The 16,191-nt window shown below is 35.7% G+C and overlaps 2 protein-coding genes across 3 annotated transcripts; one reads left to right on the forward strand and one right to left on the reverse strand.

Annotated features, from left to right (window-relative positions):
• Positions 1-1,512: 1,512 nt before the first annotated feature.
• LOC132054417 (serine/threonine-protein phosphatase 7 long form homolog) lies at positions 1,513-2,222 on the reverse strand. Its single transcript, XM_059446430.1, has 3 exons — positions 2,145-2,222; positions 1,878-2,057; positions 1,513-1,791 (listed from the first exon to the last, which is right to left on the reverse strand). The coding sequence occupies exons 1-3, from the start codon at positions 2,214-2,216 to the stop codon at positions 1,531-1,533; spliced, it is 513 nt and encodes a 170-aa protein (XP_059302413.1). The 5' UTR covers positions 2,217-2,222; the 3' UTR covers positions 1,513-1,530.
• A 2,357-nt stretch (positions 2,223-4,579) lies between these two features.
• On the forward strand, positions 4,580-7,475 carry LOC132051659 (transcription factor bHLH118-like). 2 transcript variants are annotated; one of them, XR_009413843.1, is made up of 4 exons: positions 4,580-5,240; positions 5,444-5,797; positions 6,496-7,085; positions 7,300-7,475. XR_009413843.1 is itself a non-coding variant. In XM_059442818.1 (3 exons), exons 1-3 carry the CDS (start codon positions 4,857-4,859, stop codon positions 6,577-6,579), a joined length of 822 nt encoding a protein of 273 aa, XP_059298801.1. In that variant the 5' UTR covers positions 4,580-4,856; the 3' UTR covers positions 6,580-7,475. The 2 variants fall into 2 exon arrangements, 1 of the variants encoding a protein (XP_059298801.1); XM_059442818.1 differs by having other exon boundaries at positions 6,496-7,475.
• The last annotated feature ends 8,716 nt before the right edge of the window (positions 7,476-16,191 follow it).

Consider the following 16,191-nt stretch of genomic DNA (forward strand, 5'->3'; position numbering starts at 1 on the left):
GAGGTATCTTTTCAAGATACATCTCAAGAACATTAATGAATACTAAATCACGATATTCTTTCGCCGATCCCAAATAATCACTCAAAGATTCATCATCGTTGATATTGTGCATGCCATAACGCACTCACCGTTTGATATTGTTTGTGGATATTTGCCAGTTAGTGAGATTCCAAACTCAGTGGGTGTAGTTTTCATTCTTTTGTGCATGTAACTGACTAGTGTTTCATAATTTAAAGTTGTTGAAAATTTAACATGGGCTTTTGGTTTGATACTATAACGAACGGAGTAATTGTCCTCGACGATATCTCCATCCCAAAATAGTGAAACCCTAACAGTTGAAGCATTTTGAGACATTTTTTCTATGAAGTTTGATTTTTTTTTTTGAATGACTTGTAAGACTTAGACTTATGAAATTGATGAGTTTTTCACTCGTCAAGCCTTCAAGTTAAATAGATTCTGAAATTGTCATGCGTGGTGTGTTGTCAAATCAACACTTACATTGTGCATTAAAATGGTGCACAATACAAGTCGTATTAAAACGGTCAAATAATGCAACAATGTATTGTCAAATCAAGCCTTTATGTGTCATAGATTCCTGAAATTATCATGCGTGGTGTGTTGTCAAATTAATACTTACAGTGCGCATTAAAATGGTGCGCAATACAAGTCGTATTAAAACGGTCAAATAATGCAGCAATGTATTGTCAAATCAAGCCTTTATGTGTCATAGATTTCTAAAATTGTCATGCGTGGTGTGTTGTCAAATCAATACTTACAGTGCGCATTAAAATGGTGCGCAATACAAGTCGTATTAAAACGGTCAAATAATGCAGCAATGTATTGTCAAATCAAGCCTTTATGTGTCATAGATTCCTGAAATTGTCATGCGTGATGTGTTGTCAAATCAATACTTACAGTGCGCATTAAAATGGTGCGCAATACAAGTCGTATTAAAACGGTCAAATAATGCAGTAATGTATTGTCAAATCAAGCCTTTATGTGTCATAGATTCTTGAAATTGTGACAGGTGAAGGAGACCTTTTCACGCACGAAATTAGTGCGTGAAAGAAGAAAAATGCCTTTCACGCACAGTTTCTGTGCGTGAAAGGTTAAGTTTTTGCACTTTCACGCACAGATTTTGTGCGTGAAAGAGCATATACTTTTGTTTAATTCTCCCCTTCCCCCTTACACTTTTATTTCATTTGTAATTAATATTGGTTTCGGGAGCCTCCGTACGGGCAGTGCTCTCATAGCGCATCGTCTGAACGGTCCGTACCTGCATATGTTTGCAAATATTAACAATTGAATAAATTTGTAAAGTAGTACATAAGACGATGGTTTAAGTTTAAGACTAATAAAACTTACCGTGCCTCGTACGCTCTGCGAGAGCTACATATCCGAGCCATCTGGACGACGCCTAGAGGGGTTACCAATAATGATGCGAGTGATCCGCATGTACCACTCCATGTACACATGGATCGGAGTGTCATGTCCGACCACCGCTAGGCTCGTCATCCTCAGATCCCAACTCTAGACCTGCTGCTGCATATGGAGTTGCCATGTATCATCGACGCCCGCACGCTCGTCCCTCGCATAGTGGTCATGCTCCCAATCCATAGCCGCGGGTATATTCTGTACATACCCAAACTGCCTTAACACGCGGTCGAGCGCGTGATACTCAACGATATCCATATGTATCAATGGACACATCGACATCCACATGTGCTGACCAGCCCTACAAAACGCCGGCAGCTCATCCAAAATATGATCATACGGCGTCCATATAAAAGCCTGTAAAAAGAATTGAACTAGTTAACAATAAAAGACTAAAATAGTAGCTGTGTGTTCTAGCGTGTGGATCCAAAATATGAACATACCGTTTGCGCCGTCATGCGGTCTAGCTGATCCCTAAACGGGAGAAGGCTGTGGTGCGTCTCCGCACGACGGCGTACGCCTCTCGACCATCTCCGCGCGTATGGCATCGGAACAGTAAGATAGTCAGCGGGAGGGTGAGCTGGTATGGGCTGAAAAGGTCTCAACCTAGTCCACACCCATATCTGATATAGTCATTTAAAAAATATTTATCAGTCGTCGTTTTAAAAAAATATATTTTGTGTTTAATTACACGCACTTAAATATATTACCTGAAGGAGCGAGCAAAATGCAGGGACCTCTACCCTTGTGCCCATAGAACATCGGCAGAATCCTCGATACATGTAGCCCGGCACGACGAGCGCCCAACTATAACATCCTATCTCGGCGAGATTGTCGATATATCGAAGATACATCAAGCTCATATGCGAACCCGAAGTGTTCGGGAACAGGATGGCCCCGAATATGATGAGTAGGTATAGACGCGCACGTCGGTCAACATCAGTATAAGGCATGTCCTCTCCAATCGGATGCTGCATGTCTGTGAGGCGCAAGTGAGCGTAAAGGGCCGACAACAAAAGCCGACTTTGGCTGGAAATATGACCATCCAGAGCCGCGAAACCGGTGAGCCTAGTCAACTCATCCCGGTAAGGCGGCAGCACAGGAGGCTCCTCAATATACAATGGGCGTCCATCAACCTGTAGCTCATATAAATGACCTCCACATCCTGAAGGGTAATGGTAGCCTCACCGGTGCGGAGATGAAATGTGTGCGTCTCCGGTCGCCACCTCTCAATCAATGCCGTCACTAGCGACCTATCGTGCTGTACCCGACCAACTTCGACGCACCGGTAGATATCGCCCCGACGTAGTATATCCAGGACACGAGGATGTGGGGGGCGGCAAACTAAGATCTCCCATGCCGAGTCCCCTAACCGGTACGGACACGAGACTCGGTGCCGGGTCGGATGTCCATATATGTTGCGACCTATGCTCGGCCGAAGATACAGTAACTCTCGGTCGAAGGGCCCCGGATCAAGAGGGTGGTGATCCATCTGTTTTACGCATTTTAAATCAATCATTAACAAGTAGTATTAATTATGTAATCTTTTATCGAAAATTTTATTAAGGATTGCGGTGACCCATCTATTTTACGTATTTTAAATCAATCATTAACAAGTAATATTAGTTATGTAATCTTTTATTGAAAATTTTATTAAGGATTGTGGTAACCCATACGTTTTACGTATTTTAAATAAATTATTAACAAGTAATATTAGTTATGTAATCTTTTATCGAAAATTATATTAAGGGTTTTCAATCCTAAGCTACAAAGTTATGAATCCTAAACTAAGGGTTTTCAATCCTAAAATATAAAGATTAAAAATTAATAAGTCAAATTATTAACAATTAGTTAGCATACAATTAGTATAAAAAATTAATAAATAAAAAATTAACTAACTAATCAAATAATTAACAAGTTATTATCATATATTTAATAAATAAACAATTAAGTAACTAATCAAAAAATTAATAAATTATTATCGTATATTTAACAAATAAACAATTAATTAACTAATGAAACAATTAAGAAATTATTAATAAATAAACAATTGGCTTAACAAAAACTAAATAAACAATTAGCTAGTCTAAGAATTGAAATAGCTAGTCTAACAATTAATAAATACTTAAGTCGCTAATCGAACAATTAACAAATACTAAATAAACAAGCAATAAATAATTAACTAATTAACAATAGATAAACGAATTAAAAAAAAAATTAAAGGGGGCAGTCGCAGTGGTGGGTGCGGACTGCCCAAAAACGCACAAAAAAAATGCGCAATCCACCACAAATCCCTCCCACCATACCTAAGGTAATAATAAATTTAGCAATGTAATAAAAAATTCGTAATAAAATACCTAGAATGAAGGTGTTTTTGAGTTTTCAAAATGAGCTCCGCGCCGCTCTATTCCAAAAAATAACCTTAGAAACTTGTTCCTACACTTCAATATACCAAGAATATTGAGTTTTGGATTGAAAAACAACACGAAAACAGCGTTTTGAGGGGTTGGGGACCACTGAAAAAGAGCGTTAATGGCGGGTTCTGTGGTGGGGAAGTGAAAAGTCGGGTCTGTGGTGGGGAAGGAGGGGGCGACTTTTTGTTGCCTCCTTCACGCACGAATTTCGTGCGTGAAAGGCCAAACTTGCATTTTTGCAGTTTGGTCCTTTCATGCACTAAATTAGTGCGTGAAACCTAGTAATATTTTTTTTTTTTGTGCTACTTTGATTCAACTTTTTTTTTTTGTGCTACAAAAGTCGCGGACTCAAAGGTTTACCATTCCATGAAAAGAAGAGAGGAAAACATAAGACAAGACGTTAAGACGTACATTTTGATAAAAGGATCACCCAATTGGCCAATAATATAATATATAATATAATTCCCTATGAATTATTTGGTCAAGCCAACTTCCATTAGACTTGGGGCAATTCACAATAAGGGCAAACCTAAAGATAAATAAATTCTTATTACTTATATTTAGGTGGAATTTTTAATTAAATAAATCTATTTGAAATATTTGGTCAAGCCACAGTATTGACATAACAAAAATGTTGGTCACAGCGCTCGATAAAATAATGTACAATAATTTGTAGTTTTAAAGGGCAGTCTAGGTAGGGTATTTGGTCCACACGAGTGTGAACTAATTATTTAGCAGGTAATTTTGTGGGTAGAAATAGAATCAGTACACACATAAACTGGCCGGTGAGATCCGTTTATTATCTCTTTAATTTGTTTACTTATAAACAATTAAGGAGTTTGCAGGAATCTTGACATCAAAGGACCCCTTCAAGATTTCCCAAGATCATACAGCCTAACAAACGCATCTCTCTTCCTTTTTTTTCTACTTCAAATTTATAGCTTATCTTGATACTTAATCAGTTCTTGTATTTAAGGTTGAAACTGGTTAATTATTGGGATTAGTATAATGGATAATTTCCATTCAATGTTTCCTTTTCAACAAGATGAGGATAATGAGCTCCTTTTTCCACAGCCATGTACCAACCCTATTAATTTCATATACCAACAAGATCTGGTAAACGATTTTGCTCCGTTTAATTCATTGGAGTTGGGCGACAACAACCTTGCATTTAACAACAACAACAACGACAGCAACAACAACAACAATAATCAGAGAGGCAATAAGCTACAAAAACCGTCAACTTCTTCTCTCCATGTAGAGAAAGAGAAAGGTACTAATGGCAATAAAGAGAAGAAAGTGATACATAGAGAAGTTGAACGACAAAGAAGACAAGAAATGGCTACTCTTTATGCTTCTCTTCGCCAACAGCTTCCCCTTGAAAATATTAAGGTATGAGAAACTCGTGTTCCTTTCTTTCTTTAGATTTCCCTAACTTGACCCCAAAATGTGCACTAAATTAAAGGATTTATCCTTTATACACTAATAGTATAAAAGATCTTTTTCTATATATTAGTGTAGTTTAACATGTTGTTACATGTAACATGCCTTAACTAGATTATCTAAAAACATAGATCGATGTTGAACTCTTTCAGGGAAAGCGTTCCACATCCGACCACATACTTGAGGCGGCGAATTATATAGAACACTTGCAGAAAAATGTTAAGAATTTGGAAGAAAGGAGAGAAAAGTTAAAGAAAGAGTCAAGTTTAAGAAATCTTGAATATCCCAAAAGTGGAAGCTCATCAACTAGTGACTCCTCACCGGCGATTGTGAGAGTGAAGGAATGTTTGGATGGCATGGAAATTTTGGTTAATTGTGGTCTCAACAATGAAGGGTTTCGTCTTTCTAGGGTTCTTGAAGTGTTACTTCAAGAGGGGCTTAGCATTGTGAACTGCAGCTGCACCAAAACAAATACTACAAGTGCACTTCACACTATTCGAACTGAGGTATAAATCCAGAAATTTGATATTATGTTCTTTTCATCAGATAAGGTTAACTCATTATAGTGATGGAGCCAGAAATTTTAATAAATGAATTCCAAAAACGAAAAAGATGTCACACTTGGTCGCTGAACTTGCTACCTAAAGAAATTTTTGAGCAATCATTTGGTTACACCATAAGCTTCCCATCCCTTATTTTGAGGAGATACAACAATATATTTGAACATAAACAGAACTTTCGAACGAAGGGATTTCAATTGAACTCTTTTTGGACTATGTAATTCCGTCCCTAAGCTCATATAGTAATATTTTTTTTTTCTTAAATTAAGCCACCTTCCTTGTGGGGGGTTAGGCAGACCCCTACCATGTATATTTATCAAAGTCAAATACACAAAAGAGGTATCTGAAGCCTAACCTCTTAGCAAAAATAGAAGATTGTGGACACACCCACATATTTACAAAGTTAAACCTACTTCTAAACTACTATGTTGCTAAACTGCTATGTAGTACCTAACTGCTACGTTGCTCGGACTTTTCAAAAATAGTGGTGTACCTATGTAAGATACTACAAAATGAACTATATTTGGAGGATCAGATACGTACCCATAGGCATTTTTGGATCGGAAGAGTCCAAGCAACAAAGCTTAACTGTGCTAATTGTGAAAGATCATGATCAATTTCATTTTGTTTTATGATTCTTTCAGGCCACTGATCAGCCAAGGATTAATGTGGATGTGATCCAACAAAAACTCGCAGATATTATTCATGGTGATACAAGTTTCAAGTGACTTTCCATCGGATATGAATATATTGTTGTGAGACAACGGGAATATACATTCCTCACCACCTCAGGTTTTATGGATCATCACTGAAATGTGAAATCTTTAATTTTGCTTTCAGTCTTTTAACTGCTTGGGATGTAGCTGATTTTAATAGACTGAAAGGGATAGTGAGGATTCATATAGCTAGCTCCGACTAAAGGCGTTATTGTTGTTTTAGTCTGACCTCTTTCAATTCAATTATTCCCTAATGTATGAAACAATAAAAGCTGGATTAAGATTCTGGTTTTTGAATTCAAGTATACTCGAGGCATTTTTTCGAGTAATTTTGAAGTGTACTTCAGCCACACCTTCGGATGTGATTTAGGCAATACTATTAGGTTCATTTTAGCTACGCATTTACTTAGTCCTCGAGTTCATTATTGCTTCTTAGTCCTCGAGTTCATTATTGCTTCTTGCTTTTATGATCAGGAACTTATTCATCCTTGTGTAACATGACTTGAAGACTTCATTCAGTAAGTATCAAAGTTTTGCTTTGTCAATCTTGCTTTGAGTATTTACCAAAGTTTAATGGATGTACATTGATGTGTATGGATCTGTTGCACAAAGCATTTGCTCGAGCTTTTATGGATTTACGGAGTCTTGAGAGGAAGTTTGCACTTGTAAATTGATCTTGATATGAACACTATCTTTCTTACACTAAAATCACTTCTGCAATCATTTTAGCAGGAGTCTTCCGGAAACCACCTCTCTACTTCCATGAGGTAGGGTAAGGTCTACGTCACTCTATCCTCCCCAGACCCCACTTGTAAGATAACATTGGGTATGTTGTTTTTGTTGTAATCATTTCAGCAGGATTTTTGTCCATGTGCAATTCTATTGAGTTCGTTTTTATGACTATTCAATACTCCTAGGTTCAACTCGTATATTTAATCACTTTTCTGCATGAGGCCTTTGAAATCACCTAACTGGTCCATCCATCTTTGATATTCTTACAATTATTGCTCAAGATATATACTAGCATATTTATGCTCGTTTTTCTAAAGGTTCTAGCTATACACTACCTTGCTACTTCATTTAGTTAAAGCAAGGAAATGAAAACATGATAGACAGGTGAATAACTGCATAGGAAATCCTACATAATGTTTGTCGTTAAGCTGTTAGAAAGAATATATTTTTATTTATTTATTATATCTCAACACGTCTTCTTACGTGCGAGTTTAATTAATTCTTTTTCATGAGCTAACTATGTGAAAATTTATTCTTTTTTATAATAGGTGATGGTAATAATCGAATTTAGAGCCTCTTTATGTTCTGCTACCATGCTGAAATGTATGATTCTATATTTACTGCCCTACTTGTTGAGGTTTTTGTAACTGATCAATCTAATAGTCATGACATACATCTTAACACCTCTATTAATATATTTGCATGGAGCTAGAAAATGTTGCATTTTGTTAGAATATTCAAGGTTATCCCCACATCGGTTGGTAGTTGGGTTTGAAGTACACATGGTCCAACACGTACTGTCAATTGTAAATTTGTACTTCTTGTTGTGATTTTCAAATGATTAAAAATGGAGGACTTTTTTAATAAATGGTTGGTAAAACATTTTGATTCGTCGTTTTGCACTGATAAACAAGAAAATAAGGGATAATTTCAATAATATACAATCCAACATAAAAAATTACATTCACGTAGCCATCTTTTTAATTTACATCCGCATAGCCAATTTATTTTGCAACAATGTTTATACAAACGATATACAACATTATACACCTGCTGTTGACAATGTATCAATCTTGTATAAAAGTGTATAATAATGTTAAGAGGTGTTTATACACACTTCTACACTGTTATACAATATTAAACAAACTTATACAAGAGGTGTTTATTCATATATAAGAGATATTTATACATAATGTATAAGAGGTGTTAATATACACTTCTACCTTTGTATAAAAGTGTATAATAATGTATAAGAAAGTTTTATACACACTTTACCCTATTGTTTTTGCTAAGATCGGATCAAATAAAATCAAGATCAATAAGGGGATAAATCGAAATAAAAATGAAGATGGGTGGTTATGAGTGGAGATCTGGTGGTACAAGGGTGGTTCGATGGTGTAACGATGGATCTAGATAGCTTAACGATGAAGCTGAAAAACGAGCTTCTCACACGGTGCTATAATGGTGGTGGGTTCGATCCCAGTGGTGATGTTGACGGATGTTTTGGGGTGAAAAGCGATGGATGATCTTTGAAAAAAGAGCTTCTCAGATGGTGCTTTAATGGCGGTGAGAAAGAATGCCAAAGGATGGAGTCTCAGTGGAGAAGATGAAGGAGATGGACCTCCGGTGGCTAAAGCGGGTAACAAAAAATTATGGGATAAACTGAGTAATTATTTTCCCCTTATTATCATAGAGTGTAAAAATACCGAAAAATAATTCTCTCTCCACGCTAACTGGTACGTTTTAATTTCTTTTCCTTATTTAGTAGTACGTTTAAAATCGCCTCTTAAATATATTTTGAGCATCTTTGCTCCTTTAAGTTTTTCAATAGTGTGCACTTTTGGTTGAAAAGTGAGCACTTTTTGTCTCCATAAAAAAATTAACAAATTCTAACCGTTAGACTTTATGAAAATCGTGGGAAATTCTTTTTAACCGGAAACGCTAGAAAATCATGTCAAATCTCCAAAATCACAACACCAAGAATTGCATCAGACATCAAAATAGACTTAAAAAAAGTTGTGGAAAACACATTAAAAACTACACCTGGCTCTAGAAATATACAGAAATAACGAAAGTTGAAAAAACCGCACCTCTAAATCTTAGTTCTTGCTAAAAAAAATTCACAATTTCCTGTTAAATCTAATATGCAGTGTTTGTAAATATTTGACGGAGACACAGAAGACCAAAAATGCTCATAAATCTATTTAAAGACCATTTTGAACATACCCTCAAACATAAACAGACCATTTTGTCTTTTTCTCTATGACTTGCCCAATAACTCAATTCTAAAAATTAATAAACAATAGACAAGTTGAACAAAATGAAAGAAACGTGAAAACAGATTATTCCACCACGCACGCATCCTGTATCAATCAAGAAATATTAGAAAAACTTTAACCCAAATTAGCATATACTGATAAGTTGGATCAAATGTTCCATAATTGGTAGGTGAGAGATTGAGAGTATAGCATAAACTGAAGACAGTTTAAACACATGGGGTTTTGACAATCTTAGATTGAGAGTATGCTTCACGTTCAACTCGTGGGGTTTTGACAATCTTGGATAAAAGCTGCCGTTAGAGTAACAGTGTTATTCATTCATTTTTAATAAATAAAAAATAGATTTACTGTACCATGGCCGAATTTTCTGCTGACTATAAGACAAGAATAGCTATTTATCAAATCTTGCTTCGCTTTAAAGCTAAAAATCAATTGGACAGATTGTCCAAGAATTTGACAACACACATGTATAAAACATGCATTTAATTTTGTAAAAGAGAACTTTATAAGATGCGTCGAAGGTCATCCTCTGAATTAGAAAAATCATCCCTAGGTTAAGCAAAAAAAAGAAGCAATATGAGTCTTGTCATCCACTGTATCAGATTTGATGTTTTTTCTCTTTTTTAAAATATACTATCATGACTTGCATCTTAATCATATAAAGGTGGGTGTTTAAAATTGCACGGACAAGGTCGAAAACTGAACCCATCTGTTTAATTTATGAGTACGAAATGCTTTATTTGGGGGAAGCTAATTTATGCTTTTTCAGTACATATTCATGGCAACCGTAACAACCATATTGAAGTTTGTGTTGTTAACTATAGAGAACTATTGGATTCAACAATTATGATATGGAAATGGACTCAATTATTGTGACTAATATGATGAAATATGGAGATATCAACAATCTCAAACTGAAAAGGATCATAAGAAATATTATCCTAATTACCTTGGTTGTTGATGTAAAGTCTCTTCACAGAGAGTTCAATCAAATGGTCGACTACTTAGTCAAACTAGCCTCTTTAAGTGAAAATAGTACCTTCTATAACTCTTTTAATCAAAATCCAAGAGAAATGAATGGATTATATATTAACTTGATAAATGACAACTTCCAAACATAAGTAGGAGATATGAAAACACTAATTTTTGTAAGCTAATTGTACATTTTGGTTATGAAAAGGGATTCAAAAAACTCAATATGTACATGGTCTCTTTCATAACCAAAATGTACAATTAGCTTACAAAAAGTTAGTGTTTTCATATCTCCTACAATAGACCCTTGTGGTCCGGCCCTTCCCCGGACCCCGCGCATACGACAATCTTAGGCTTTAAGGCACCGGGCGCTTTTTTATTCATGGCAACCGTAACAACCATATTGAAGTTTGTGTTGTTAACTATAGAGAACTATTGGATTCAACAATTATGATATGGAAATGGACTCAATTATTGTGACTAATATGATGAAATATGGAGATATCAACAATCTCAAACTGAAAAGGATCATAAGAAAAATTGTCCTAATTACCTTGGTTGTTGATGTAAAGTCTATTCACAGAGAGTCCAATCAAATGGTCGACTACTTAGTCAAACTAGCCTCTTTAAGTGAAAATAGTACCTTCTATAACTCTTTTAATCAAAATCCAAGAGAAATGAATGGATTATATATTAACTTGATAAATGACAACTTCCAAACATAAGTAGGAGATATGAAAACACTAATTTTTGTAAGCTAATTGTACATTTTGGTTATGAAAGAGACCATGTACATATTGAGTTTTTTGAATCCCCGTTTTTTTTTTTTTTTTGGAAGGTAAGGTCCATGTCCCCATATATCTTGATTTGTAATGTTTGTTGAAGGATGAATTGACATGGCAAGGATTAAACCAAACCTCCAATAACCAAAGGTGATGACTTAATTTAAAAAAGATACATGAAAATTAATAAGTATTTAATTATAACTTAACAATATAAAGAATTTTTTGGTCACTTACGTGCTCCTGTGCTGGTATTACGAATGCCCAAAAGTTTCTCTATTATTTTACATTAATAGAACTTTGATTAGAATTAATCATTTAGGAAGAGTTGTGAGTTGTCTTATTGTTTATAGATTTTGTGCATTAAAGATGTTCCCCTCAAAATGGTGGTCTTTAATTATTGCCCTTCCGAGCAAAACTAACATAGTAAAAAGACATTACTACCCCTAACCGTTACATATAAAACACAACAACTCAAATCCTTCTATCGTTAACCCAGCCCAACTTCGTTCCCAAACCGATTTCTCAATTATTCAAATCGTTGTTTCAAGCGATTTCTCCATTGATTTTGTCGCTACAATATCGTAAAAGGTACAAATCTTAATTCAACTCAATTTAACGATTTTATGGAGTTTAGATGGTTAATATTTGAAAAAGATCATCTTCTACGACTCGATTATTAAGAAACGAGATGACATACAAACTCGTATTGAACATTACGCACTATAAAATTATTCAAAGAAAATAGAATCGATTGGATTTAATGCTTTGTTCGATTTTAACTACTTTATACCTTAATTAAATTAGTATACAATGCTTATTTACTTGAAATTGTAATTATAGTAAATTCAATTTAAATCAGTCAATGCTTATCGATTTAAACTTGAATTAAGGTAAACTGTGTGCAAATTTAGAACAAGTATGCCGGAGGAGGCAAAAGTTCAATTTACAAAAGAGTAGATTATGCCGTTAACGGCAATGTTTTGAACCAATTTCATAACAAGTATGCCGGAGAAGGCAAAAGTTCTGGTTTATGTAGAAGTATAAATTAGTCCAGTTCATCGCATTATCATCAGCAAAACAAAAATTCATTATGCCGGAGGAGGCAAAAGTTCAATTTACAAAAGAGTAGAGTATGCCGTTAACGGCAATGTTTTGAACCAATTTCATAAAAAGTATGCCGGAGAAGGCAAAAGTTCTGGTTTATGTAGAAGTATAAATCAGTCCAGTTGAGTCAATCCTCTAATTGGAATAACTGATGTGCATTTGATTTTATTTGGATGAAGGTAGAGGAGGTTTTCATTTTTTTAATTTTTTTTAACCAAAAACAATTACTGCATTATCATCAGCAAAACAAAAATTCATTATGCCGGAGGAGGCAAAAGTTCAATTTACAAAAGAGTAGAGTATGCCGTTAACGGCAATGTTTTGAACCAATTTCATAAAAAGTATGCCGGAGAAGGCAAAAGTTCTGGTTTATGTAGAAGTATAAATCGGTCCAAACTTGAGTCAATCCTCTAATTGGAATAATCTTGTGCATTTGATTTTATTTGGATGAAGGTAGAGGAGGTTTTCATTTTTTTAATTTTTTTTAACCAAAAACAATTACCGCATTATCATCAAGAAAACAAAAATTCATTATGCCGGAGGAGGCAAAAGTTCAATTTACAAAAGAGTAGATTATGCCGTTAACGGCAATGTTTTGAACCAATTTCATAACAAGTATGCCGGAGAAGGCAAAAGTTCGTTTATGTAGAAGTATAAATTAGTCCAAGCCACTGCATTATCATCAGCAAAACAAAAATTCATTATGCCGGAGGAGGCAAAAGTTCAATTTACAAAAGAGTAGATTATGCCGTTAACGGCAATGTTTTGAACCAATTTCATAAAAAGTATGCCGGAGAAGGCAAAAGTTCTGGTTTATGTAGAAGTATAAATCAGTCCAGTTGAGTCAATCCTCTAATTGGAATAACTGTTGCAGTTTGCAGGCATTTGATTTTATTTGGATGAAGGTAGAGGAGGTTTTCTTTTTTTTAATTTTTTTTAACCAAAAACAATTATCGCATTATCATCAAGCAAAACAAAAAGTGCTTATGTCGAAGGAGGCAAAAGTTCAATTTACAGAGTAGAGTATGCCGTTAACGGCATTGTTCTGAACCACCTTAATAACAAGTATGCCGGAGACGGCAAAAGTGCAATTTACAAAGTAGTAGAGCATGCCGTTACTGGCAAAGTTCTGAACAAACTTCTGAACAAGTATGCCATAAAAGGCAACATAAAATCCTAACTTCATAAGTACCAAACTACCATCATCAGTTCTAATTTCACGTGTACCCATTCCAAATTGCCCCATCGTCAACTTGGCCAGTGTGCTGGAATAACCTCTGCCTTACAAATCGTAATTCTCTTCACAGATCATCATTTTCTCTACTTAGAGCACCGTAAAGAGCCCTCAGAAAATCTATATCTCTTTTGATATCAGCAATTTCATGAGTAATTTGCAAATTTGCAATATTAGGATGGATTTGGTTATGAGGATGGGCATGTTCATGTGCTTGCCCGTGGCCACCATTAACATGTACAATATGTTGGTTTTGGTTCATTTTGTATGTGATTATATCGGTTTTCGAAGTAAAGTGTTTTTTTTTTTTTTCCTCTTCAAAGTTGTGTTGGTTTATATAGAAGTATAAATTAGTCCATTTTAAATTGGAATAATCGTTGCATGGATTTGATTTAAATTGGATAAAGACAGAGGAGGTTTTTCATTTTCATGAAAATAATCTGTTGTAATTTCATTGGAATAATCGTTGCGTAAATGTTATTCCGTTTTTGAAGAATCTTTGGTAGCGGCGTAACTTTTGTTTACAAAATGGTAGAGTATGCCGTTTCGTGCATACTTCATGACATTACATACAAAAGCTCGCCGGGAAGGCGTAACTCAAATTTTCAAAACTAACAACTTAAATACATTTCATTTTGGTTTTTTCTCAAGTGAATCTCTCTTTATGCAGAAGTTTAACAAAAAAAATGACACCAAGATGCATCTACGTAGCCTTCAACGGCAAATGGGACGCCGCCTACAATTATGTTAATCATGAAACCAAGCTAATACTTGTCAATGATGGTGTAAATTTTCAACAATTCACTCAACAGATATTTGCGGGGCATACACAACATACTCAGCAAAAAGAGGCCAACATATGGTTTGACACCAGTGAGAAAACATCCAAAGGGATGCGTGTAAAAAACGACATTGATCTTCACACTTGCCTGTACCTGCTCAACAACAATGACAACTTCGTAAATTCCCGTTTCATATTAGAGTTCAATTCACCGATGCGGAGAACCACCCATTACAAGAACAACATAATGACTCTATCCTAATGACAAGGACAAACCATAGAGGAAATTGACAAACAACTTTGCATTGCTTATGAAGAAGACATGTCTGAAATTGGCTTGGATGATGAACAACACAGCCCTATTGGACATAACCTTGGGATTCCACATGAGCAGAGCGAGATAGTAACTCCTAACCAGACACCTCAGCAGCTACAATGGCAATCGCCAAACATTGAGCAAGTTGTAAACAATGACCTTTCTCAGCATCCAACTTCAATGAATTCACTTACTCCGAGCATGACAGTTGAAGAGGCAGAAACACAGCCATGCAACAAAAGAAAGACACTCAAGAGGAAGAGGATACAAAATGATACACAAATTTTGACACCTAGTGCATCGATTGATCAAATAGAAGTTGGCATTTTATTCAAAGACAAAGATACCGTGAAAAAGTGCATGAATAACATTGCAATTACTCGTCATCAACAAGACAAGGTAGAAAAGTCATGCACGCAACGGTATTACATCGATGTGTTGAACCAACCCGCATTTGGCGTTTCCACAGCTCAAGGTTCGTAGGATCGAACTTTTCAAAGTAGTTAACTTTGAAAAGAGACATAGTTGTTCAATAAATTTCATCACCTCTCGATACGAGGAATGCAACTTCAAAAGTCATAGCGGAATACATTACGTACCTAGTACGCCATACACTACAAGAGATAACACCCAAATTTGTCATTGAAGAAATGAGAAGCGTATATGGCTTGCACATTGGTTACCACAAAGCATGGCGTTCCCTCCAACACGCTTATAATGTCATAAGAGGAACCCCGTAAAATAACTACACACTTCTACCGCAATATCTTCACATGATGAAATTAAGAAATCCGGGACAGCTTGCTAACATCAAATGGACCGCCGACAATAAGTTTAAGTATGCTTTTTTCGCTTATGGAGCATCAATTGAGGGTTGGAAACACTGCAGACCAAAGAATAATGGTGGATGCAACCTTCTTGAAATCAAAATACCGCGGTGTGCTCATGATAGCCGTAGCAAAAGATGGAAACAACAAAGATATTTCCACTAGCATTTGGTATTGCGACTCGAGAATAATGAATCCTACAGGTGGTTCTTCGAACACGTGAAAAAGGTGTTTGGCACGCGCAAAGACCTATCAATTCTTTCCGATCGCCACGCATCAATTGCAACCGCAATCAAAGAACTGTATCCAGATACCAAAGATGGAATATGCATCTACCACATGGAGAAGAACTTGCAAAAATATTTCCCATCCGAAGCGATCCTATCATCGTTCTACAATGCAAAGAACTACCTACAAACAAAGTAGTTTCGTACCTATATGTCACAGATACAACAAATCGACCCAAAAGCTGCAGAATACATAGAAGAAGAACCACCAGAAAGATGGGCACGTTCATTCCACACCAACAGGCGTTACAACATGCTCACAACGAACAATGTCGAGACAATGAATTCTGTATTAAGGAAAGCAAGG

Source organism: Lycium ferocissimum, chromosome 4, assembly GCF_029784015.1.
Source record: "Lycium ferocissimum isolate CSIRO_LF1 chromosome 4, AGI_CSIRO_Lferr_CH_V1, whole genome shotgun sequence".
NCBI lineage: Eukaryota > Viridiplantae > Streptophyta > Magnoliopsida > Solanales > Solanaceae > Lycium > Lycium ferocissimum.

What these genes read in the sequence shown, in the direction of transcription:
- LOC132054417 (XM_059446430.1), bottom strand. Translation starts at nt 2,216, where the DNA reads ATGTATCGAGGATTCTGCCGATGTTCTATGGGCACAAGGGTAGAGGTC. An exon ending in CATTTTGCTCGCTCCTTCAG is followed by an intron (nt 2,058 to 2,144) that starts GTAATATATTTA and finishes TGACTATATCAG; the next exon opens with ATATGGGTGTGGACTAGGTT. An exon ending in ACCGCATGACGGCGCAAACG is followed by an intron (nt 1,792 to 1,877) that starts GTATGTTCATAT and finishes TTCTTTTTACAG; the next exon opens with GCTTTTATATGGACGCCGTA.
- LOC132051659 (XM_059442818.1), top strand. Translation starts at nt 4,857, where the DNA reads ATGGATAATTTCCATTCAATGTTTCCTTTTCAACAAGATGAGGATAAT. An exon ending in TTCCCCTTGAAAATATTAAG is followed by an intron (nt 5,241 to 5,443) that starts GTATGAGAAACT and finishes GAACTCTTTCAG; the next exon opens with GGAAAGCGTTCCACATCCGA. An exon ending in TTCACACTATTCGAACTGAG is followed by an intron (nt 5,798 to 6,495) that starts GTATAAATCCAG and finishes TGATTCTTTCAG; the next exon opens with GCCACTGATCAGCCAAGGAT.